Below are 27,543 nucleotides of genomic sequence, written 5' to 3'. Positions count from 1 at the left end.
TTGGTTAGCACAGTTGAGTCACATTTGAGAGGACAGTGGTTCAAAATCAGTTTCTGGCCACCTTGATTTAGGTTTTCCGTGATTTCCCTATATCACTTCAGGCAAATATTGGAATGGCTCATTTGACGAACGGCACAGCCAATGTCTTTCCCCATCCATCTCTAATCCAAGCTTGTGGTCCATCTCTAATAACCTCGTCCTCCTCCTCCTCCCCCCCCCCCCCCCCCTCCCCCTCCCCCACAACCCTCCTGAACTTAACTTACATTGTTTTATTATTTTATGGTTATTATTGTATATAGTTTTTATTTAATATGTCATTTATTTAAAAAAATCTAACAATGGAAACTTCAGGCTGGAATATCAGCAATATAGGAAAGATAGATTGCTACTTACCGAAAATACAACACATTAAATTGCATACAGGCATGATTAAAAGATGCTTACACATAAGCTTTCGGCCACAGCCTTCATCAGAAAAAGAATTCATTCACACAAGCAAGCACACCTCACACACACAACCACCAACTCTGGCAGCTCAGACCAGTTTCATGGTTTCACGTTTGCTCTCCAATTCCCCACCCGCTCTCCTTCTCTCTCTCTCTCTCTCTCTCTCTCTCTCTCTCTCTCTCTCTCTGATTCTTTTACTCCTACTTCTTAACTCTAGTATTCAATTTGTTTCCTTTTAATCCATTATTACTTATTATTATGTTGTCATCACCACTGGACTGAAGTGGGCACAGTACTTAGCAATATACTATCGTTTGCCTCTTTATCTCCCTCAAGTTTACACTTTAGTTTTTGTCTCCCCCTGCCCTTGCAACATTTGGTTCCCTCTCATCCTGTGGTCTCTGTGACATACCAATCCTTTCTACCCTTTTCCAGCACATCCCTCTTTCTCGCTGAGGAAGGAATTAATAGTTTTAGAAACTAGGATTGTTTCTTGTACTTTTGTATTTGTCCATCAGCAGTACTAAGGGTTTTGTAAGAACTGACCAGCCATTCTATCTCATAAACTATTATCTCACTGAATAACAGAGGTGTTGACAGGCACATAAACAAGACTGAAAATTTGCCATTATTCCAGCTGAAGAGACCAAGCTGGGGGAGCAGTTCTGCAGATTGACTGGGTGGGGGGTCCTGTCAGGTGGAGTTGGCAGGGGGACAAAAGAGGCAGAAATTGGGACGCAGGACTGGGAAAGGGTGGCCGGCAAGGGGGATAGGGCAACACGTGCAAGGGATAGCAAAGTAATGCACAGGGACTGGCACAAGGGCGTTTGTGCAGCACATGATAGTGATGACACAGGAGTGGTTTGAGAGGATGTGAAAGAACAAAGAAAGGGGGAGCTGTGGGGAAGAGGTTGTGGGCCTAGGATGAGTGAAGTTTGGGTCCTGGGAATGGATGGAGGAGGGAATGGTGCAAGGGGCTAGCAGAGGTTCCTCCTGGTTGTTAGCTGGATGCTGCTCCATGCACCACACTCACCTCCGCCCAGCCCTAGGACCCAGATTTAACTCATCTTGTGCTCACACTGTCTTCCCCACAGCCTCCCCTTCCACAGTTTTATTGCATTCTCCCATTCCACTGCTCCCACCTTCATTATCGTGTGCTGCACGAACTCATCGGTGCCTATGCCTGTGTGTCGCTTTCCTATCCTGTGCAAATCCTACCTCTCCCTCTGAGCTGTCAGCTACCCTTCCCCACCTTCTGTCCTGCTACCTGCCTCTTTTCTCCCCTCACCAACCTTACCCTACACAAACTCCCACCTAGTCAATCATCAAGCTGCAGAACGGCAGTCCTACCAATGTATGTGAAGTTGGCACAATGTAGAACTCTCTTCTCTCTCTCTCTTTCTCATATGTTGGCATTTGCAGGGGGGGGGGGGGGGGGGGGGGGACCAAAAGCTAGAAATTTTCAGTCGTGTTTATGTACCTATTGACAACTAATTGCCTTTACTATTTGGTAATTTGTAAACCTTTACTCCTAAATTATTTACATTCTACCAGGACACCTTCGGGGTGCACTCAGCCTCGTGATGCTAATTGAGGAGCTACTCGACCGAATAGTAGCAGCTCTGGTCAAAGAAAACCTTCATAATGACTGGAAGAGTGGTTTGCTGACCACACGCCCCTCCCATCCGCATCCTCAGTTGAGGATGGCATGGTGGTCGGATGGTCCCTATGGGCCACTTGTGGCCTGAAGACGGACTACTAACCAGGACACCCCATTACCACATTCACACATTCATTATCTATCATATATGCTCATTTATGCAGGGAATAAATTAAAGGCCTTAGTGTGGAGTGTGCATAAGGCCATTCTCAGAAGTAACGATCTTCAAAGTAACTTTTATGAATTGGAGTCTATCCTGTATGTATCTCATGCATTGCACTTTAAATACCTTGATATCCTCAAAATCTTCCCAACATGATGGTGGCTGATGTATGAATGCTACATACTTCCTTATGTAAAGATAATGCTGCACATTGAAATTCTTAAAATTAAAAAAATGTGTTATTCCACAAAGCATCTCATTGTTTCCACAGATTTTGGTTTTGCCCAGTACTTGTCACCTGAAGACTACAACAGCTCTCTCCGAGGTTCACCTCTGTATATGGCACCTGAGATGCTGCTGAAACGTCACTACGACGCCTCTGTTGACCTGTGGTCAGTCGGTGTCATAATGTATGAGTGCCTGTTTGGACGAGCACCTTATTCATCCAGTAATTTTAAAGAGCTAGCAGAAAAGATAAAGAGCGAAATGCCTATTGAGGTGGGCATTATATTTTGAGTACTTTTTCATAATATATATTTTTTGTAATGCCTAAATATAGTATACATAAAAAATGATTAGTTGTGCTATAGTTCTATAATGTATACTCATATGAAAATTAAAAACAAAATCTTGCCAATACCCTTCCAGTACATATATAGAAATGAATTAGTTTGTGCATTAAATGACCATCAGACTTTATTTATGTTATAAAAATGATAATACATAACATTAAAAGTCACATTAAAATAAAATCACATATATTATACAGGAGAAATGAGAGGGACCACACATGTTGGTTGCTTCTGATCCATATAAATCCGGTATCTGCTGTGTTATATCAGCTAATGATAATTGGTAGTCAACACACAAATAAAAATGGTAGGAATTTGCTATTCTAATTAATTTACACCAGCCTGTGCAAATCCAGAGCACTGCAAAATCAGCAACCACATTTGCAATTTGATGATGGAAGATCTGATTGGTCTGAACCCTTAGGGCCAAACACAGAATGGAACATATACAAGTCCACCATATTTTGGTGATGAAGCTAGGAGAAGCACCTGCTGTGTTGCACATCACTTTGTTTGAAATCGTGCAGGTGATTTATGGAACATGGTGTCAATTAATAAAAATTCGTCATGACCTGAAATGTAGTGAAGGAGACAGGGTACAAACAATGGATACATACTGGCATTCCTGTTAGAGAAGTGATTTATCAATGTACCAGTGATTTATCAATGTACTTCATTCTTTTGATTTCCAGTATTGTGCCGGACAAGCAAAAAAATCAGCTCTGTTACCAAAAAAATTCAGCTATGTTACCAATCACTCATTACTCATAACAGTGTACGATGGGAAGAGATCAATAGCAAAAAGTCAGTGTTTCCAAGTTTAACTTCTGAGACTTTGATAATGCATTGTTGAAAGAAGACTTGATTTCTGAAACAATTTCAGTTTGGCATTAATAGCTTCAGTAATAGAGAAGCAGTAGGTGAGGAGTAAATATCAAAACAGTGGGAAATCCAGGATGGAATGTGACAGTCTTTTTGTTGTGCCTATTTGTGACGCAGCATCTCCGCTATATATTGAGTAGTAAATATGAATGAAAGAGAAACTACAACAAGAGATCACTTTCCATATGTCTTTTGATTAATTAAACTGTGCTTCATTCACAGGTTCCTCATGGTGGGTGCATTTCAGATGACTGCAGAGACCTGCTTGTTAGACTTCTTAAACATAATCCCTCTGAGAGGATTGATTATGAGTCCTTTTTTAATCATCCTTTCCTTGACTTGGAACACATGCCATCACCAGAATCCTATCAGAAAGCTGTGGAGCTGGTACAAAAGGCAGTGAAATGTGATGCTGAACAGAAATTCAGTGAGGCATTTGACCTTTATTGTGAATCCTTGAGGTATTTTGTTCCTCTTGTGAATGGTAAGAAACGAATTTTGCTTAGAAGCTTCGCAGTTGTATTGTTCAATTCTCATTTCTTTGTACTCAGACTGTTTTTCATTTTGTTTGGTTAAGAATTACTAGATACTGTACAATATTTTTATGAGTTTCAAAGAAAATGTGCTTCAGATCAATTTTCTATTATTTTTATAAGTGCTTTTGCTAAGCACAACTGAAAAAACTAATATAGTTTTGCAATAGATTACATAAATAAAATCTAATCACAAACCAGTTTTCCATTAAACAGATGAAGATGATACCAAGAAAAAAATAGCCTTTCGTAATAAGGTAAATGAATATATAAGACGAGCAGAAGACCTGAAAACTCTTCTGTACGAGAAAGAAAACAACTGTAAACATCCCAAGGGTCAACATACCACAGATGGAACTTTAGAAGAACTAAGTATGAATTGATTTTATTTGTTTGGTTTTCTTATTGCATGTTATATATTAGATATAGCACTACTATAACTGTTGAATCTATTGTCTATGTATTACTGCACACACCACCTCTCTCCTTTTCTGTCCTCTCCTGTCTTTGAAGGAATTGTTAAAACACAAACTGTAAAAAGAGTTAACTACACTGAGGTGACAGATGTTATGAAATATGTCCCAGTATTGTGTCGGACCTCCTTTTCCTCAATGTAGGGCAGTAGCTTGACATGACTTGGACTTAACAAGTCGTTGGAAGTCCCCTGCAGAAATACTGACCCATGCTGTTTCTACAGCTCTCCATAATTGTGAAAGTGTTGCCAGTGCAGGATGTTGTGCATGAACTTACCTCTCAATTACATCCCATAAATGTTCGATGGGATTTGTGTCGGGCAACTGGGTGGCCAAATCATTTGCTCAGGTTGTTCAGTATGTTCTTCAAATCTGTCATGAACAACTGCAGCCTGGTGACATGGCGCATAGTCATCCATAAAAGTTCCATGATTGATTGGCTGTATATGGTTTCCAAGTAGCCGAACATAACCATTTCCAGTCAATGATCAGTTCATTTGGACCAGAGGACCCAGTCCATTACATGTAAACACAGCCCATACCCTTAGGGAGCCACCACAAGCTTGCACAGTGCCTTGTTGACAACTTTGGACCATGGCTTTGTGGAGTCTGTGCCACACATGAACCCTGCCATCAGCTCTTACCAGCTGAAATTGAGACTCATCTGACAAGGCCATGGTTTTCCAGTTGTCCAGGGTCCAACCAATATGGTCATGAGGCCACAAGCAGTGCTACAGGCAATGTCGTGCTGTTAGCAAAGGCACTTGCATTGGTCATACATTTGTTGTATGCCCCACATTGATTTCTGCAGTTGTTTCATACAGTGTTGCTTGTCTGTTAGCACAGATAACTCCACACAAACACCACTGCTCTCAGTTGTTATGTGAAGGCTGTCAGCCACTGTGTTGTCCTAGTTGAGGGGTAATGTCTGAAATTGATATTCTCGACACACTTTTGATACTGGGGTCCTCAGAATACTGAATTTCCTGATGATTTCGGGAGTGGAATGTCCCATGCGTCTAGCTCCAACTACATTCTGCGTTCAAAGTCTGTTGACATCTGATGTGTAGCCATAATCACTAATCATAACGGAAACCTTTAAACATGAATCATATGAGCACAAATGACAGCTCTGCCATTGCACCGTCCTTTTAAACTTTGTGCATGCAATACTACTACCATCAGTATACATGCATATCACTATCCCATGACTTTTGTCACATCAGTGTATAAGTCTTTAAATTAGGGTGTTGTTGTCACCTAAGTTAACTGACACAAGCAAAGGAGAAGTAGCACTCAACTTTGGTTTTCACAACTAGTAACTGATCCCATTGTTTCCTGCTTTGTGACATAAATCAGTAAAATCTTAAAACTTCAGGTTGCTATTATTGTGGCTCCTATTACTATTAACATTGGTGCCAAACTATACTCAGTACAGCAGCAGCACTATAACATTCTTCAGGAATACTCTCACTCTCTTTGTTGTGGAATGAATTATTAGGTGGTTGATAGTCCATTGCAGTCGTAACTTATAAATTATTGAGGGCTTCGGGTGAGTGAGGCATAACATGACTCCTCCTCACCACTCATCTTCCTGTGACAGCATGTGTATTAGTAGGACTTGCTTCTTACACTTGCTATACCCTCCTTTTTATTGGTGTCCAAAAAAGAGACTAATGTAATAAAGCAATTGTAATCTCGTGAATCTTGGCTTGATAGTATGATACTGGTAATGACAAGATTACATGGCTGAGTAGGCAGATTAATTGATAAGAGAAAGGAAAGGTTGCACAAAAGTAATGATGCTTGCAGCTGATTCAAGAGAGATAAACTGTAAGAGATTTTCTTTACTTTAGAAGCTTTATTGTGCAGCGGATGAGTGAATCCAAATCATCAGAGTTGTACTTATGCTAGCAGTTTCATATTGTGTTATTTATTTATTTATCATGTAGTCTTTTGACACATTGGGAAGAGATACATATATTGTACAGCATAATACTTACAGTATAAAATCTTATAAAAAAAGCATGTAGAGCATTTATGTAATCTATCAACTTGGGAGTCACCAGAAAGAAGTCTTCTGGCCTACCATCATATGATCTTGTGGGGTTTAGTATCTGCAGAAAGTGTGACAGTGCTGCTACTCAACATGGTCAGTTGCTGGTGACTCAGTAACAGCCGGGGAATGGAACACCACAAGTGAAACAAACTCACCGTGTGAACTGAACTATGGAAAGCGGAGCAGCCAAACCCATGTAGATACATGCACAACAACGTACGCAGCACGTGGCTGGTGTGGGCGGCTAGTGATGACACGGCACACAACTGTCGGCATGAGTGCAAGGCTAGGTCTGTGGCACTCTTAACTCCACAGGAGCACTGGCCTGCTCCGCTTACTGCTGCTGACAAGTAAACATTTCTGTCAGCAGGTCTGCCCATACGACGCTATGTGTGTGCCATCCATTGCAGGTTTCTGAACTGCTCCTGTGTTCTACCCATGGCAGCACATTTGCCTCAGTCGGGACATCCGCACGCAGGGATACTGAAGGGAGCATTCTTCAGCAGTGTGTCTGATGTTCAGTGGATCACTGCAGTCAAAAAGAGGGGATGACTGCATACCCCATTTTTCTTTTAAAGGCACATCTGCTATGTTAGGTTCTAATTCTGTTTTCACTGATCACGTTTGCATGGCAAGTCAAATCCCAGTGATTTTTGAGTGATTCACAGCATGTTATTATTATGTTGTTCAGTCCATCTGTAAGTCCATGCATTAGTAAGGTTGAACACATCTTGCTGGATTGGTGCATTTTTATTATCCATGATCTTTTTGTACTCATCCACAAGAACATTTATGTGCCATAGTTGAGGGGGGTGGGGGCGAGGGAGGAATGTGGATTAGTATGGCAGCCATTAAATAAGTGTCGATTTGATGACACTATTGATCATTCTCATGGCATTATTTAGTTGGATATATTTATTTTGTGCATAAGGGCTGTTTAGCCAGACTGAGGCACAATATTCAGCAGCACAGAATATAAGACTTGGAGCAGAAAAACATAGATGGATACTAATGCTCTCCGCATATTGTTTGAATGATTTTTCAATTTTTCAGCTGTTTTTGTTATATGCTCTCTGAAAGATAGTGTTCTGTCAAGAGTTACCTTCAGTTACTTTGGTGTTTTGTAGTTAGTAAGTGTAGTGTTTTCAAACTTTATATTGAAATTTCTTCCAGCAAGTTGATTATTTAAGGGGAAGCACGAAACCTTCGTTTTAGGATCTTTGGTTGGTGTCCCCATTTGTCTTCAAATCCTGCCTCACTGTAGATGGTGAGTGACAGAACTTGATCTGTGCAGCTTCATTTTGGCAAGAAGGCTGCTTGTTCGACCAGGACAATGAAAGAAATCTGTTGTGCGTGATATGTAAAGAATAGAAGACTAAACAATGAACCTACACTTTTATGATCTATTTCCATAGCCGAACAGCTAGTGTGTGAGGTGTTGAGCTGTTGACAGGCACATAAATAAGTCTGAAAATGTTGTTACTAAGTTTTCAAACAGTGTCCTCCTTTAGAGTAACCAGCTGGGAAAATGTGTGTGTGTGTGTGTGTGTCTAAACTCTATGTCTATGTTACTATTGTCTGTGCTGCTATTGTTTTAAGATCTGATGATGGCTGTGAAGCTGTTGATTGGTTACCTTTCCAAATATGCTAAAATGTGGCCAAAACTGCAAATTCTGCTGTTTATTTAGCTACCAAATTACCAGTATGCTTTAAAGGTTAAAGCAACCTAATTTCATTTCGCAATTTTTGCTGTGAAGTTTCCTAACCTCCCATTTTGCAACATTTTTGTTTCCAAAAGCAGTTTATTTTGTGTATTATTAGCTGTATGTTATTTGTTTACCATCATTTAATCTTTTTAAATTGTCTCCCAACTCCATAGTCGTCTTTTCCTGTGCCTTTTTTCCTTCATGCTGACACTTTTGAATGATTTTTGTTTCAATAAGTTTTTTGGTATTCTCCCATCCTTGTTCCACACCTTCCTTTAATTAATGCATCTGACATTTTCTACAACTAGTAAGTGGAAAATTTATGTAAAAGATAGACTTTATACCAATATTCCATTGTTTTGGTAGCTGATTTTTGTTTCCTTTTGTAAAATTTTGGTCTAATTATGACAGTGCACATGAGTATGTCATGATCAGACTCTATTTCTTGTCTTCAAAACACTGCTAATTTCTTACTGCATGTGACATAATTAATAATGGATTTTAATGCTATCACAATAATATTTACATTCACAAAATGATTAAAAAAGATTTATTATGATTAGCAGTATGGTACAAAGTGTTTTTACAGTGCAAATTTCATATAGCATTTTCCACTAATTTCTCCAATCATTAGAGAATGCTCTCCTCTGACTTCAGAAGGAACTGTTGTGGTACACTAATGAGAACATGCAGGATGTTAGCTTTAGAAACTTCACCCTTTGCCCATCCCCAGAAGAAGAAGTCACATGGCATAAGATAGGGGCTCCACACCAGTCATTCATGAGGACTCCTGTGAACCAACTGAGATTATGGAAAATGATGGTTGAGCCATCTGCATACAATGATTGCAAAATGTATTGGGGCACCATCTTGCATAAAGACAAAGCCAATGATATTGGTGTACATAAACACAATTGGCCAAATCTGATTTACCAGTAGGTCTAGGTGCTGATCGTGTTCATTGTGTTTTGAGAAAGGAACAGATCAAAAATTTGTTTTGATATTATACTGCAACAAACCACTACTAGTGATTGCGCTGTGCATACATAATTTTAAGAAATAAAACACATTGATCTTGCCAAAAGCTGAGGTGTGATTTACTCTTTTACAGCCACTCTGTAACCTGTCTTCTGGGCTCTCAATAGATAGCATAATCTATCAATACGGTATCCCGCTTCTGTGCGCAGGCTAGTACAACCCTTTGCACACATGCGGGATAACACATTTTGTGGCTGCAGAAAGTATTCTGATTCTGTTATTTTTGAGTGACATCTTCTGATTTGTGTGTTGCTGTATAAACAACCACACAGCCTTTCATCCAGCGATGTTACATTTTCTCAACAGTGTCGTGTAGAATTTTGTACATAATAATGGGAATTATGGCAATTTAAAAACCTTCCCATGTTGAACACATTTTTATCCCTCTGATTATATGTATAATAAAGGGAACCACACCTATAGCTGATGTGTAGTGCATTGAAACACTCAACAGAATACAGTATTTAAACTAGCTTTCGAGCTCTTGCTGTTGCAAAGGTATACACATTCACATTAACACTCGAACTGTGGCTTCAGATGAGAGCATTTGGGTGTCTGTGAATGTGTGTGTGTGTGTGTGTGTGTGTGTGTGTGTGTGTGTGTGTGTGTGTGTGTGTGTTTTCTAGAGAAAGAGCTCGAAAGCCAATGTAAATACTGTATTGAGTGTTTCTATGTGCATCAGTCAGCTATACATGAAAGATTGCTTTTCCTTTATTTTACATATTCTTCCACATAGGAATTTCCATTGTTATTATTCAGTCTGGGTTACATTTGGAAACAACTGGTGAAAGTCTCTGAACCAGTCTAGCATGATTTCTCCATACTACATCTGATGGTCACAATCTTTTGCAGACAGTTCTTGATAGTAATGCTACTTCCACAAATGAAATTTCAACTCTCCGTTAAGGAAATTTTGTATCATGTACCACATTAGATAATTTTGGGGGCTCCTCATATCAGCCACATATTTTCCTCTGACACAGATGTCCTTTTCTTAAAATGCCCACCATAGGTCCCATAGTCATTAGTTTTATATGGCAGTTCCTAATATTCCTTGGATGCAAAGCACAGTGAGGCCCTGCACCATCCACCACCATCTTTCTACCAGTATCAAAGAATGTCACGCTTCATGCTGAGTGGCCATAATTGTACATATATGTATAAATTATTATATTGTATTCAGACTTTCTGGTTGTTTTTATGGTTTTTGGAGTGGACCCTTGCTTTTATGCAGCTCTCCACACTACTCTTATCATGTGTGAGCCTCTTCATCTCTGAGCAACTTTTGCAACCTACATCCACTTAAACCTTCCTACTGTATTCATCCTTTTGCCTGCCTCACTTTTTACACCCCACACTTCCTCCATCACCAAACTGACGATTTCCAGATGGCTCTGCATGTGTCCTATCACCTGATTCTGTCTCATAATCAAGTTGTGCCATAAATTTCTATTCAGTTCACTACATCCTGATTAGTTATTCAATGTCTCCATCTAATTTTCACCATTCTTCTATAGCACCACATTTCAAAAGCTTCTAGTCTCTTCTTGCTTGAATGTCTTATTGTCCATGTTTCACTTCCATACAGGGGTACACTCCAGACAGATACCTTCAGAAAATACTGTTTTATCCCTCTGTTGGATATCAGTGTAGGACGGACGACAGGTGGCCAGGAGTAGTGGAACAGCAAACTGTCGCTGTCAGAGATCTGCACTAGGGGAAATAATTAATCTGCATCAGTAATATATAAACATATTTATAATTTACTCTGATCAGTTCTGAAGTACGATCCAATATCATAGTCCAATGTTGAAAGCAATATACATCAACACTAAACACACAGTAGGAGAGGCAGGATGTGATGTAGTCTGTTCTCCAGTATGCAACCAACTGAACCGATCATGCTTGGCTGCCATGTGGTTGTCCTGTACCCAGTCCACAGAGGTTGCTCTTGTCAACAGCCGGTGGAGACCAGACCCTCAGGAGGTGCATCATTGGCTGAGGTGGTGTTCTGCACAACTACTATCGGTGTCATGCTATAGGCAGTGTGCATTTCATACCCTCTCTTTTTTGAGCCATATCAGTTATTTTTCTGCTCAAATAGTGAAACTCATATAATACTTTTAGCATCTCATTTTCTAATCTAATTCCTTTGGCATCACTTAATTTATTGTGACTACATTCCATTACCTTAGTTTTACTTTTGTTGATGTTCCTTTTATAACATCTTTTCAAGACACAGTCCACTCAATTCAACTGCTCTTTCAAGTCCTTTGCTGTCCCAGACAGAATTAAAATGTGATCAACGAGCCTAAAAGTTTTTGTTACGCTTCCATTTCATGTCCCTCATCTCTTATAATTCCACTCTGTCTTTTGTACAGCTCATAGACAACACTTCAACCCTGTATTTCATCTGTGCTTACATCAAAATTTGAACCAGTGCAATCCAGTTAACATTGGAAGAGCTAGCCCTAAATCTACAAACACTATAAATGTAGGTTTGCTTTTCTTTTAACCTATCTTCTGAGATAAACTGTTTGGTTAGTATCACTTTGTGTATTTCAGCATTTCTCTGGTACCCAAACTGATCTTCCCCAAGATCAGCTTCAACCAGTTTTCCCATTCTTCTGTAAATAATCTGTATTAGTATTTTGAAACCATGAGTTGTTCAATAGCATTCACACCTGTTTTCTTTCAAATTGGGATTTTTACATTTTTCTGTAAGTCTTGGAGTATTTCACCTGTCTCATATGCCTAGCAACCAAATGGGATAGTTTTGTCATGGATGGCAATCCCAAGAATCTCATTAATGATGAGGGAATGTCATCTACTCCAGATGCCTTGTTTTGACTTAGGTCTTTCAGTGCACTTTGTGAAATTCTTCTAGCAGAGTCATATTATCCTTTCTCATCTTCATCTACTTTCTCTTCCCATTCTGTAATTTTGTCTTCTAATTCATTTCCTTTTTTACTGTGAAAGACTCGTGAGTTCAGTTTGAAAAAATCTTGTGAATTAAAACATTTTCCTGTGCAGTATGTCTTCCAGCTTCCTCCTTCTTAAAATGGTTCAAATGGCTCTGAGCACTATGGGACTCAACTGCTGAGGTCATTAGTCCCCTAGAACTTAGAACTAGTTAAACCTAACTAACCTAAGGACATCACAAACATCCATGCCCGAGGCAGGATTCGAACCTGCGACCGCAGAGGTCTTGCGGTTCCAGACTGCAGCGCCTTTAACCGCACGGCCACTTCGGCCGGCCCTCCTTCTTACATTACATTGATCCATACCAGTAATTTTGTTCATGGTCCTGTTTTGTTCATACATCCATATGATTTGCAATTTATCTCTATTTGAAGTACTTTCATCTTATTCTGCATATTGATTTGTGAGTCTCTAAAGACTTAATGTTATTGAAAATGCAGTTTGTCACAACTAGGCACATGGCTGGATAACTGGTGTGAGAAGTATGGCAGGCAACAGGAAATCAGGAAGGGGGCTGGGAAGGAGGTTACCAGTGCCCAGCCCAGTTGTCAACAGTGGCTGACACTTACCTTTTTGTACTGCCTCCTAAATTGTCCATTACCTGTAGAAAAACGAATGCAAGTCTCTGTGAGTAGTCAGAGGGCTGTGTGTTTTATGTGGGAAAGGAGTGAACTAAAGGGGAACATTTTGTATTGGCTCTTACAAGGAAACACTCTAGCTTCATCTCGTATTTCAAGCAGGAAAAAGCACACGTACAAGTTATCAGCACAAGCAATAGATCCTGTGTGAAAATTTGGGCCATAATTTTGACAGTATACAATTATGACCTTTGGAAAGTAGAGCTTTTAAAGTTTTGTGCACACTGTTTGCCTGAACTCGCTCTGCCCCTTTGCAGCCACCTAATGCCTGAGTGTGAAGTACTGTACAGTGGAGTGAGTAACTTGTTTGTGAACTACAGGGTGTCCATAAAATATCTTTGCAACTTCAGATTTTCATGCCTTTAAAAGTATACCAGACATTAACAAGTGGTTTTCAACATGTGATAAGATAATTCATAAAGTTTTGTTTCCTCGTTCATACACATCAATGTGTGCATCCTTTGTGGCATGGATAATGTCTAGCCAGAATTCCATTTCTCTCCACTTATGATTCAAGATCTCCACGATCACATGTTCAGATCCAATGCGAATATACACTTTCAAGTACTGTAGGTCTCTAACCTTGAGCTGGTACACCAGATCTTTTACGAAACTCCACAGGAAGGAGTCTAGTAGTGTGAGGTCAGGGGAGCATGGCATTTATGGACATTTAGGGCCCAGTCGGATAATGCACCATTCTGCTGGAATATGACACTAGCATTCAGGTATACCAGTTGTGGCACAGCACTCTCGTAACATGTACAGGTCAACACCACCAGTGATCCCGCACCAAACATTGACGTAATGATTGTCTCTTAACATTTCATGTGTAATGTGAGGTTGCTGTGAATGCCAATACGAATGTTATGAGATTCAGTTTGTGGCATACATGAAACAATGCCTCATCGGAGAAACAAATCCTTTTCAAAAAGTCATCTTGCCTGGCATATCCACTGCAAACTGTTCGCATTGAGGCTTGTCCATAGGCTTTAATGCCTGAAGCAGCTAACGTGCTATAGGGATATAGCCATAACCTCTTATGTAAGACATTGTGCAGTATAGATCATCTCATTTCCAACTCCCTGGCCACCACACGCACCGATTTTGTCAGCCTCCTTGCAAATGCCTGCTGTACCTTGCCCATGTTGGCATATGGGACAGATAAGTGACCTGCTCCCTTTTTTATGGAAAACACTACATTTTGTGTCACAAATGCAATGTAAATAAATAAAATAAATGATTCATTAATGAAGTAACATAGCACAATTTAATTGTAAACATAGCTGTTGTGCATTATTTTCTTTGGATTTTAAAGCTGGCGCTGTTAAAGACAAGTGCATATGCAGGAGATGCGCTATTTTTCAACTTGATTGGCATGAATAAATTATAAATCTAAACTCATTAACTTCATTCCACAAAAATTCTTTGGTTGCTTAGGTTTATTCATTTTGATTTTGAGACATATTTATAACTGCACGATGTCATTATCAGAATATTGTTAAAATAATATTGAATGTATATGTGCATGAGGTTGATATATTATGTACTCACATTACTTACTACTTTCCATGTAAAATAATGTCTGTTCTCAAACAAGATTTCTAAACACATTTGGCACATATGTACACCTCCCCCTCTTCTTTAGCCTTTGACATCCCACAAATAGGAAGATCACTGGTTGTCACTCCAAATGTACAGCACTCCATGCTCGGGCTTTAGGTGGCTGAGGTGGAGCAGAGCGAGTGATAAACAAATGGTGCACATGAAAATTCAAAAACTGTGCTTCCAGAAGGTCATAACTGTGTACTGCCGGTAGTATGGCCCAAATTTTTGTGTGACATTCATTGTTGGAGCTGATATCTTGCATGTATGCTTTTCTGTCTGTAAATTATGAGGTCAGGTTGGAGATGTTTCCTAGTTAGGGAAGACTTCACAGAACTGGTTCTGAAGACCATTTTGCTGGATAAAGGAGCATCTTAATGAGGTTTTAATGAATTGTTAATTGACTACATGTCTGAGAGAGCTCTATAAAGTGTTTTTACTAACCGTTGTTTTCTGCACCATTTTCAACAACATGTTTAATTAATTAATCTGTTGATGCTTTGCTCGTCAACTGTAAGATTTGATTCGTGACATTCTTTATTAGACACTTTTTCTCTGTTCCTTACTTGGTTAGTCCATCTGATCTTCAACAGGCTCCTTAACATTACAGTTGAAAGGTTTCAGTCTGTTTTATTTCTGTTTTTCCCATTGTTCATATTTTACTGCCATACAGAGCTGTGCTTCAAACAGATTTTCATGAATCTTTTTCTAGCCTCCATATTTATACACTGTCTTTTTTTTAAAGCCATTTTGCCCTTTACTATCCTTGTCATTAACATCTTTCTTCTTTATCTGTTATACTTTTGAGATAGCAAAATTCTGCTATCACTCAAGAGTCTCTTGTCCTAGTTTATAATTTAGGCATCAGCATGTCCACCAGCTGCACGTACCATTGGTTATTGTTATTTTGTTTATTTGCATATTATAGCTATCAGCTAGTGCAAGTCTCATTTCATTAAGCACCTGACATAATTCGTATTTACTTCAGTGACCACTGTTTTGTCGCCAGCAAACTGTATTGTGCTGATTTACTTTCCATTGCAAGTAACTCCCACATTGAGATAGATCTTTACTTCCTTCATGATCTCCTCCTCATATAAATTAATTATCATTGGTGACAATAAACAACTGTGTTTTAACATCTTTCCTGATGGTGCGAAAAGTGGCAATTGACCCTGAATAAAGAAAAGTGTGAAGTTATTCACATGAGTGCTAAAAGAAATCCGGTAAATTTCAATTACGCGAGAAGTTACACAGATCTGAAGGCTGTGAATTCAACTAAATACTGAGGGATTACAATTACAAATAATCTAAATTGGAACGACCACATAGATAATGTTGTGGGTAGAGCAAATCAAAGACTGATTCATTGGCAGAACATTAAGAAGGTGCAACAGGTCTACTAAAGAGACTGCTTACACCACACTTGTCTGCCCTATTCTGGAGTATTGCTGTGCGGTGTGGCATCTGCGTCAGGTGGGACTGATGGATAACATTGATAAGTTCAAAGAAGAGTGGCTCATTTTGTTTTATCCCAAAATAGGGGAGATAGTGCCACAGACATGACACGCGAATTGGAGTGGCAATCATTAAAACAAAGGCATTTTACATTGCGACGGTATCTTCTCATGAAATTTTAATCATGTTTTCTCCTTCGATAGTGAAACCATTCTATTGGAACCCACCTATGTAGGGAGAAATTACCATCACAAAAAAATTTAAGTGCTCGTTTTTCCCGCGCGCTGTTCAAGAGTGGAACGGTAGAGAGACAGCTTGAAGGTGGTTCTTTGAACCCTCTGCCAGGCAGTTAATTGTGAATAGCAGAGTAATAATGTAGATTATGGCTTCCTGTATCATCCTTACTTATGTACTTATGATATTAACTGCAGGAATAGAAGGATAATATGGAGCAATATTACCCTTCTATTCCTGCAGTTAATATCATAAGTACTACCTAACAATGGAAAACATATTCTATTCCACATTATCATGAAGCCTTCTCCGAATCTATGACTGTAATTTATATTTCCTCTTTTTTCCTAAATTTGGCCTAGATTGTTAGATGCAGAGTTAAAACTGTTTCTCAAATGCACCTGCTTGTTCTAAAACCAAACTGATATTCTAGTGATCTACTTTCAGTTCTGTCTCCCATTCTTTGATGGTATATTTGATGCAGGTAATCTGTCTGTTATGAGAATGTTATTTGCTGAAGCACAGTATTTATCTTTTTCATTTCTCCATTTGTTTCTTACAGTGCGATTGTGTGCGACAAACTCCACAATGCAAACCGCTCTGGAAATTGGTGCTTCTGCAGAGCAGTATTTGAAAGAGGGCCAGTACTCACATGCATTGGAAAAGTTTCAGTCTTGTCTAGGTTTACTTGTGCCACTGCTGAGCAGTGAACCAAAAGGAAGAAGACGTGACCTCTTACATACACAAGTAAGTCATGAAACTGTGCAACAACAATATGGAAAGGATAGTTTGCTTTCTGCTCAGAACATAGAAGAGGCGGTAAGTCGCAGAAAGGCTCCATGAAAAAGAATGGTAGAAATGTACAGCTTTCAAATTGTGTCCTTCATCAGAAGGATAAAACAGTCACACATTGGCACAAAACACACACAGGCATGCGCGCACCCACCCACACACACACACACACACACACACACACACACACACACACACACACACACCCACACACACACACACAGTAAGTTCGGACTGCAGCTGTGTCTGAGGTGAGCAGCTGGAGTAGATAGTGGGGGCTACGGAAGAGGTGTGGGGAGTGGAAAGGTAGCAGGGTAGAAGTGAGGGCAGAGGCTACTGCTGTCTGTGGGAGCTCGCAGGGTCGGGCCCAAAAGGTGAACATTTCTAGCATTCTTTTTCAGAGCACCTGTCTGCAACCCAATGCCTCCTCTATGTGGTGAACAAGAGTCTATTCTTTCCATGTTGTTGTTATTCCAGTGTGGACTTTTGAAGTTGGAAGACTCAGTAACTGTACCTGATTCAAGCTGCTGCTTCATAGCAACCCATATGAATGAGAAATCTGGATGCTACTTTTTACTTCGAAAGCAATCAATCAGCAAAATTTCATAATGTCCGATTTTGGGAAGTGCCCATGTATTAATTAGATGACTGATGACCTCAGATGTTAAATCCCATAGTGCTTAGAGCCATTTTAATTAGATTTGTCTAAACTAAGTAATCAGGTTTTTGGAAGTAATTATTCTCTTCTTGTGGATATACTGCCTGATCCTGGCTGGGTATTGAAAGCTGATGATGACTGGAAGCATAAATTATGCAGCTTTTACTTTTCTTGTTCTTTAGAAGCATTCTGAGACAAATTAATAAAACTTATGCCTCCCCAAGTTAATATTTTGATAGCCATGCAGTCTAATTTGTTATTTAATTTCCCCCTGTCTTTTTTCAATCATGTATAAAACATTGTTTCTCTTTTGTAATCTGATCTTCTCTCTTATTACATTTGATGTGATAGAAACATCAAAGACTTGCCATATGTTCCAATAGGGTGAGTTTGCAATAAACTGAAAGTGAGCATTTTCACATATTTTTATTGGGGACCAATTTATAAAGAAAAGTTACTGCAACTCTTGTGTAAGAAGTGTTTGATATGTCAAAAAATAAAATGCAGCACCACCTTTCATTATATTGCTGTTGACAGGAAGGTAAATCACTATGAAAATTCTGCTTGATTCATTATCATTTTAATTACAGTCCTTGTATTAATCAACTCTCAGAATTTTCTCATGTTAGAGCACTGAATATGTTATTCTTGCTTGTTGTTTGTTTATACCGCTCAATAAAAATGACTATTACGGAATATTTATAACATGCTTTTTTCAATCAACATCAGTAGCTGTATACTATATCCCCTGATGAATTTTGTGCTTTTTTCCTTATGGTGCACTATTAAAAACTATGGCAATTTGCCTTGTCATAACCATTAGATGGAAGGAATAGAGATAACCACATGCCATGTGCTGTTTTCCTCACAAGTCTCCCACTTGGGAAGCCCACCAAAGAAAAGACGGAAACAAGACTACCAGAGAATGGCTGGCACAGCATTACCACAAAGCTGTTCATGGAGGCGAGACTGCTGGTACACAACATTTGTGTTTGACCCATGACTTTCCAGTATCCCATTACATTGAAGGTTATGTATTGTGGTAGCAATAACTACATCACAGAATTAATTTTCAAGGATAAAGTTACTTTATGCATTTCAAATAGCTCTTACACTTGCAGTGAAGGGGCACTGCTTGCATTTGTAAATTAATATGCAAAGAAAACAACTGTGGAGAAACTAGAGTGTGTATGCACTGAACAGAGTATCAAGTGTGCAGTTTATCCTCTGACTACACACTATATTCATGAAAGCATGTGTTCAGTAACATGAGCATGGCATCCTCTCTCTTTATCATTCCAGTTGGCCAATATTAGATTTAAATGTTGTGTACCCAAAACTGCTAGTAAACCAACCATTCTGTTCTCTTCATAGTTTGATGCTGATCTGTAAGAGACATGCTGAAGATTTTTTTGTTGTGGTGGTAATAATGTATTTTCATACTTACTCTTAATAGCAATCTTTGGTCTTGGTAATTTTGCAGGTGCAGCAGTGGTTAACACAAGCTGAAAACATTAAGTCTTTCTTAAATCTCATTAGTATTACCGATGACACAGCAGCACTTTCTAAAGGTTTGTACTTTTTCACTCTTCAAGGTATTTGCTGTTTGTTCTTGATAAACATGCTAATAAGCTATAATGATATGTTCTTGAATTTTAATGTTACAGGACACAGTGAACTGTCTTGGTTACCATGTAATTATAATGCAAAATATGTGTGAACATCAAAGATCCATAATTTTACACATGTGTGTAGCAGCAGAACAGACCTTTCAGCACAGAAATGAAGGTTAAACACCTTATACCATGAAAAACACATTGTGTGTGAGAAAGCAAGTTTTGTGAGGTGGTGGGTTGGACACACAACTTATACAATGCCCACGGGTCACAGCTGCTCATGGCAGTTGAGTTATGAGCAGCAGGGTGAAGGATGTTTTTGTGAAAATGAGGGCACAGTGCATCTTGTGATTGGCTGAAATGAACTCAGGCACATGTGCGCTGTGGCCTTTTTTTGGGGGGGGGGGGGGGGGAGGGGGGGAAGGGAGAGCAAAGCCGAGTTCAACCCCTCCTCCTCTTCCTTACAACAGTATGCTGCTCTGGAACCAGAAAATTCAGCAGATGGGTAGCAGTGAGTGACATCAATGAAAATGCCAAAATCTCAGGTTATCCAGATGGCCATTGGCTGTATGAAGGTGTTATCTGTTAGTAGCCTTAGGATATCAGTCCATTAGATGATGTCATTTAACAGGCCAAAATCCAAGGGGGCAGGATTATGTACAAAAACTGCTACTGCTGCACACTATGTGGCCAGATGGTCTTCCTCATGAGAAACGGTTTGTGAAGCAGTTGTTGGACTCCTGTTGGTTGATGATAGTCTTTCCAGGTTAGGCCCCATTTCCTGTCAGTGGAAAAGCAGACAGACACAACTACAGAGTGGGGGGGCCTGGAAACATACACGCTATGGTTATGTGCGAGAGGGATAACCCATTCTTCATTCGTGAACCCACAGTGACGATTGCCACCTGAGCTCATTGGTCTTACTTCTAAGAGTATTTGTGAAAGAACAAATGAATAATGTTGCATATCTGCATTGCTGGATAACGGCAGCAGTAGGATTTGTCACACTGGTGATGCATGCAGATGTGTGGCAAGAGATCAAGTTTCGCCTACACCCAGTCAGCGCTACCAATGTCACTTGTGTCAAGATCTCTGTGACTTGTTCTTGCCAGTTGTGTAATTCCCAATACAATAAACATAATAGTCCTCAATGTAACAGGTTTTTTAAGGCCATTCCCTGACATCCCTGTATATTGTGAGCAAGAAGATTATAACTTAAGTTTGGAATGCAGGATTCCCCGTTTTCTCTGTCATGTCAGCAATTGGCCTTTTGTGACATCTTCAGTGATGATAACTGTTGGGGAGGGGGGGGGGGGGGGAGAGTGGAGGTGTGTGTGTGTGTGTGTGTTGGGGGGGGGGGGGTGATGGTAGTTCATTTTATCAGACTAGTTTTGAGAATTTGCCTCCACTGACAGTACCTGTATTACAGAAGACAAATATTTCTTTAAGTATGTTATGTATTGTATATAACTTTTTTGAGTATGTGGTTTCTCCATATTATATGACAATATAAGAAACCATATGCTCATGAAACACTTCAGTCCTCTTATACCAATGAAGTAACAAGAGGAGCAATAAGAGAGCAGAAAGTATCTGCAAGATACTTGCAAACTAAATATTTATAAGCCTGCAAAGAAATGTTGAAATTTCTGTTGGAGACCTCAGTGCTAGAAAGAGTAAGAAAAGAAATGTAAAATGATGCTAATATAATACTTCAGCATATGAAATAGTAGTTAGATATGAGGGAAGATTAGTTAGCCTTTTTAACACTTCAACATAAAAATTATTTATTCATTTCAAAAACCTCTCAAGGGCACAAAATTGAGAGTCCATCAGGACTTAATGACACATGTATTTTATGCAGACAAGTCTGCAATAATGGCTAGCAAAATTGTATCACAACTCAGAATAAATGGTCAGCAAAATTTTCATCAAGTCAAAAATAGGAAGGAACAACATATTTACATGGCAACTACGTATGTAAGGAAAAAAATATGTGCTAAAAAAAATTCATTAAGTCATAAGTCACTCATCACAAAAAGTAGCTAAAAGCGTGGAACACTGGAGGTATTCCACCATAAAAATAAAAAGGAGAGAGAGAGAGAGAGAGAGTACCGATATATGTAAGGGGGGGGGGGGGGGGGGAAGGGTAACTGCAGAGGCATTCAGAAGAGAGAGAAACAACATTTTAAAAAGTTTTAATAGAAGACCAAATAAAGGAGGCAGAATTTTATGGAACATTCAGAGAAGACTTACAACATGACCATCGTCCACCCCACCCCCCCCCCCCCCCCCCCCCGCCCTCCTCCTCCTCTTTTATTCCCCAAAGAAAAGGAAAAGATGACACTCCGACACTCCAAAATAATAACTATGGGCAGTGCACATTTCTGGCCAACTACTTTAAAACAAACTTTGTGGGGTAGCTATTTTCTGCAGCAATTACATTGATATTTCTTATAAACAAAACACCTTTTTCTTACTGTGATAATGGTGTTTTATTTACCAGAAGGATATCACCTTTTCATTTGATACATTCCTGTTATTACATATATTAAACATACAGTTAAAACAGTTCACATCCATATCTCTTTTTATATAACTCCACTTCTATAGCTGATGTTGCCATTGTTACCAGATGATATTGCTTGGGAGCCTGACACTGAAAATTGTGATCGTGGAAGAAATTTTCATTATTGATGCTTGGTCGGCACAGGGAGGAGAGGTAATGTTGTAAAGTTTCTCATCACTACATCTCACTCCAATGTTCTTTTGTCACTGAGGTTACATCTTAATTTTCCTTCCTTTCAGTGTCCTGAGTTAAAACCCAACTCCTCCACAGGGTGTCATGAATTAAAGTTAAGTACCCTGTCATTGGTGGTGGAGGAGGGGTGACGGGGAAGTGATACCCTTCACACTATTTCAGCGAGTAGGCTATGAGCTGGCATTAAGTTTTACCTGTTCACTTTCTTTCTTTCCATACTCCTCATTACAATACAACAATGCACATCTAGAAATCACAGTTATCCACATGCATAGGCATAGCCAGGGGGTTCAACAAATGAACATTTTAATACCTTTTCTTTTCTGAAGAAGGCTTTGGCTGAAAGCTTAGTGAGTAACAGTCTTTTCGTTGTGCCTGCCTGCAACTCAGTGTGTCATCTTTACAGTATGTAACAATCTATTCTTTTCATAATTGTTGATATTCCAACTTGGACTTTGATTATGAAAAACTTAAGTTCTTGTGGGTCATTTAGCTAATAAATTATAACATTCATCATCAAACAGAAAACAATTGGTAAAATTCTTTTGTAGATTGTATCTTCCTGGAGATATGTTTTAGTATGGGAGAAAATGCAGATAGCAGTGAACATTTGCACATACATGTTTTTCCAACAAGTAGTATACAATGGAACCTTTTACATTCTCAGATTTGATGTTTTTCACAATTCTACACAATAAATTCATAGTCTCGGTAAAAAACCCGTTCCCTGATTTTACGTTTCTTACTAGTAAAGTTTACCTTGATTCTAAGTTCTTACTCAACATCTTGCTTGACTTCGTCCCGTTTTCTTCATATTGACATTTGATGTGACTGAATAAGTTGTGAGTGGCTCAAAAGACAGATGGTTCGCACTACGGGTGGTGGTGGAATTAAGGGAATGTTTTAGGCTGTTGTGAGAGGGAACATGAGAGAGGAAATGCTTATGTAATCCACAATCAGTGTTCCAACACAACTTGCAACATTTAGCTTCACCGCAAGCTATGATACAACTACTGCTGTTAGGTTGCAGTGGTAATGGAAAAACAGGACAGTCAAAGCGAAGTGTTCCAGACTGAGCCAATATGTGACGAAGGGGCCCAGCCACCACCTTCGCTTGGACCACTTGTAACACAGTTTCATCTTTTTGCATGCATTTCCGATGTATTGTATTCAGCAACAATATCAATCATCAACCTTTCAAATTCAAACCCTGAGTCTTGAAGAATATGCTCAGTCATAAGTGAGGAAATGTCACCCGTTTACAGCTAGTGAACTCTTATCGGCTAACGACTTGTTAAGTCACCCAATAGCCAGCACAGCCACCACACCATACTAACACACATAAAATGAGCTCATCTATTGGATGTGTGGAGAGGGGTAGAGGCCCTTCAGCGATGGGAGTGCAGGTAGGGGTGAAAGCATTTTGTGAAGTGCTGAAAATATATTTTTCATCCAGATGAAGTGCTATGACAGAGATGCCGCACGGAAATAGAACAAGTGTTTTGCGATAGCGCATTTTATAAAGACGTGTTACAGTTGCAACAACTACATACACCACTCATATATATATATATATATATATATATATATATATATATACACACACACACACACACACACACACATTGCACCACACACATCACACATTGTGGATCGTGAAGACTGGCAGCAGTGATAGAGGGCATGAAGAGAAACTGTAGCACCTGAGCTTTCTTTCAAATTTACATTTTACGTGGTGACAAAAAATTTGCTGAGCTGGCTTCTAGTAAGCTTGTAACACCAATTGGGAAAGTAAACTCACTTTTTCACGTCTTTCTTTCTCTCGTCAAGCCTAAAATAACAGTTTAACGGTGGTGAGCATATGAAGTATGGCTCGTAAGAAAAGCATTAAACAATAACGGCAATGGTGACAAAGTATGTCATTAACTAGATGTTGCATTTATGCTTATGGTTTAACCACTTAGCTGCTGTGATATTTTTGGTTTAATTCTAGCTGTTGTGATGTTTTTGGTTTAATTCAACATGTTTATCAGTTTTTGCTTTTTTCTTGGTGAGCACAAAGGACGATCTCTGAAAAATGCATTTTGAACGTATAATTTGTAGTCATAGCACGTCAGAAAGTAGCTCGATCATCTTGTAGCCAGAAACCAATTTCAATTCTTTGATAAGGTTTTACTTGCTGTTACACAGCTGTGATTTTTTAATTACTGTTGAAATTCAGCACCACAAATTGCTGTATAAACATTGTATTGTACATTTAACTTCCTTCACTTAGACAGATTTTATACAAAGTACTGGACAGGATTGCAATTTTTAATTATACATGCCAATTACATGTGTTTTGCTCATATTTTAGGGGTTTTTAGAATTTCCCTCAATTTTGTGCTTTTTAAGTCTGGACCACATGGAAATGAGTTAGTGAGTGGAGGAAGCAGCACAATGATCATCACAAAGAGAGGAGAAATACATGGAAAAGAATTTCCATCTTGCTCAAAGCTGATGCCCCCCCCCCATTCATGGTTCCCACTTTGTAGGCCCATCAATCATCTGCTAGGGTATAGGGTAGAAGTCAGGAAGTTAAATTCAATGTTTTATGTCTTGTTGAGATCTAAGATCATTAGAGACAGGTCTTTGCTCAGTGTTTTTTATTATTGTTGGAGAGGAACGAATTAGCATGGCTTTTCAAGGAACCATCCTGACATTTGCCTAGAGTAAACTAGGAAACTATGCGGAACCCAAATCTGGATCTCTGGCTCTGAACCCAGGTCTCCGCGTGTCAGTCTAATGCATTAGGCACTACGCTACCCTCATCATCATCAGTTTTCTGCTATATTAGCAGGTCATTTGCCTTGCCTCTCCATTTTCTGCGAACCATTGCTTCCTTCTTAAGGCTGTTGTATTTAGTACCGTGATGCTGTATGTTGTACCGTCCATCACGTCATCCAGTAACTGAAATCTCTTCCTTCTTCGCTTCCTTTTCCCTTCTACATAACCTTCTAAAACTGTTTTTATCAGTCCGTCACTCTTTCTTAATATATGCCCAATCCAATTTCTTTGTCTTCTTTTTATTACATCTAGTAACTGTCTTTTTCTCCCTCACTCTCCTCAGTACCTCTTCATTTTTTACTCTATCCATCCAACTTATTCTTTCCATCCTCTGCCATGTCCACATCTCAAAAGCCTCCAGCCTTTCTCTGTTGTTCTTTCTCAAAGTCCATGTGTCAGCACCATACAGAACACTCCATACAAAACATTTTATGAGTCTCTTCCTCGGTTCTCTATCCAGACTGCTGCAGAAAATTTTCCTTTTCTTATAAAATGCCTCTTTTGACATTGCTATCCTTGTTTTAATTTCTGTGCTGCACTTCCAGTCAGTGTCTTTCTTGCTTCCAAGATACTTAAAATTTTGCACCTATTCTAATATTTCTCCATTCAGCATAATTTTTATTTCCTCCTAGTGCCAATTCTTTTGTTTTCTTTGTGTTAATTTTCATTCCATAATTTTTTCCATTAGCTTCAATAGTATCCACAAAATCTTGCAATTCTTTTTCCCATGTGGCTAGAAGGACCACGCCATCAGCAAACCTCAAACACCCTTCTCTTCCTCCTCCAATTTCTACTCCTTTGTCATCTAATGAGCATTGGTCAATCATATTTTCCATGTAGAGGTTGAAAAGGGTAGGTGACAGACAGCATCCTTGTCTTACTCCTTTTGGCTTGTGTTTAGGAGTGTCCAGTGCTAGCTTTTCGAAGTGCTCCATGTATAGGTCGGCTGTGCCAGGTGCTAGGGGGGAGCCCATAGCTACACCGTCTATCTGTTCGCAGAACTTCCCACCACATTTGAAATAGGTGGTGGTTAGCACATGGCGAAAAAGCTTGATGATATCCTCCTCAAAGTTTCTTCGAGTAAAGCCAGGGAGTCTTCTATTGGTACTCGTGTGAATAAGGATGTCACATTGAAGCTGACTAGTAGGTCTTCATTTTCAAGCCACATGCCCTGTAGTACCTTCACAAACTCAGCTGAGTTTTTAACATGGTGTGGGCCATAACCCACCACGGGTATTAGCATCTGTGGTAAATGCTTAGCAATACCATATGTCGGTGATCGGTTGCGAATGTGGGATGGTAGGACAGATGCAGCGTTGCGTCTCACAGCTACGCAATGAACACATTAGGCATGTACGCTTGGGTCAGACCAACAAATTTGCTGTGGCGGAACATACTATTGACAAGAAGCACACCTTTGATTTCAAGGACACAAAGAAAATATGAAGTAACAACGGATTTTGGGACTCGGTAATCAAAGAGTCCATAGAAATACGGTTACATGACAACTTAATCAACCACGACAGGGCTACCATCTCAGCACAGCCTGGGAGCCTGCAATCAGGAAAATCAGAGAAGAACATTCCATTCCACCAAGGGCCGTGGAAGGAGCAGACAGAGATGGACACTGGGACACGAACCCTGCACATGTGTCCCCCCACCACCGGCTGCTCCACGCACGTACGGCGATTCCGCAGGCATGTGATTGGCCGGCAGCGGGAAGCGGAGAGCAGTCCAGCAGAGATATCAGCCTGCGACTGACAATATCCCGACACTTCGCCTGAAGATGATGGAGACGTATTCCATCGAAACGTTGCTACGAGACAACGATGCTACTCGGCTGACAACCTGTGAAGACTTCATGTATGAAATTCACTGAGAAAGCCTGCACTCACTGATCCAGCTTTGGCGATTATCCGAATGGCAATTGTTGCTCTGAGCTGAGCCTTTTCAGGGTTTGGTTGATGTGCTGTTCCCAGTTAAGCCTGCTATCTATATATGTGCCCAAGAATTTCAAACAATCTGCTCTCTCTGTCTGCTGGCTCTCATGTATAAGGTTTATTTCCTGTGGACTTTCGTGACCAGGATGGAAATGAATATAATTAGTTTTGCTGAGGTTTATTGATAGAGAATTTACTGTGAACCAGTTCAGAACATTCTCAAGTAAATGGTTGGCATTTAATTCTAGATCAGAGGGTATCTTCCTGTCTTATCGCAATACCTGTGTCATCAGCAAACATCGTAAAAATGCTTGCTTTGTTTGAGGACAGTGGAAGGTCATTGATATATATGAGGAATAGCAGGGGACCAAGGACAGAACCTTGTGGAACTCCATATTTTACTGTTCCCCAGTCGGACTCTACCCCTCCTATGTGACTATTGTTACCATCTAGCACTGTTTTCTGTAGTCTGCCCTGTAGGTAGGATTTGAGCCAGTTGCCCA

The 27,543-nt window shown here is 39.6% G+C and overlaps 1 protein-coding gene across 3 annotated transcripts in view; it reads left to right on the top strand.

Moving 5' to 3' along the window:
• The window catches only part of LOC124622555 (serine/threonine-protein kinase ULK3), a 120,015-nt gene that overhangs the window by 71,343 nt on the left and 21,129 nt on the right, over positions 1-27,543 (top strand). For 2 of the 3 annotated variants that reach the window (XR_006980651.1, XM_047148291.1), the window contains exons 4-8: positions 2,542-2,768; positions 3,947-4,208; positions 4,474-4,629; positions 17,010-17,194; positions 19,381-19,468. Coding sequence is in view for 2 of the 3 variants with exons in the window: in XM_047148291.1 (XP_047004247.1) it covers positions 2,542-2,768; positions 3,947-4,208; positions 4,474-4,629; positions 17,010-17,194; positions 19,381-19,468 (918 nt within the window). In the remaining variant the exon portion in view is untranslated. Of the gene's footprint in view, positions 1-2,541; positions 2,769-3,946; positions 4,209-4,473; positions 4,630-17,009; positions 17,279-18,123; positions 18,220-19,380; positions 19,469-27,543 lie in introns of those variants that run through there. The other variant, XM_047148290.1, reaches the window with a different exon arrangement.

The sequence above is a fragment of the Schistocerca americana genome, chromosome 7 (assembly GCF_021461395.2).
Source record: "Schistocerca americana isolate TAMUIC-IGC-003095 chromosome 7, iqSchAmer2.1, whole genome shotgun sequence".
NCBI lineage: Eukaryota > Metazoa > Arthropoda > Insecta > Orthoptera > Acrididae > Schistocerca > Schistocerca americana.
The sequence above is the reverse complement of the archived record's forward strand: the minus strand, read 5'-3'. Positions and strand labels throughout refer to the sequence as shown.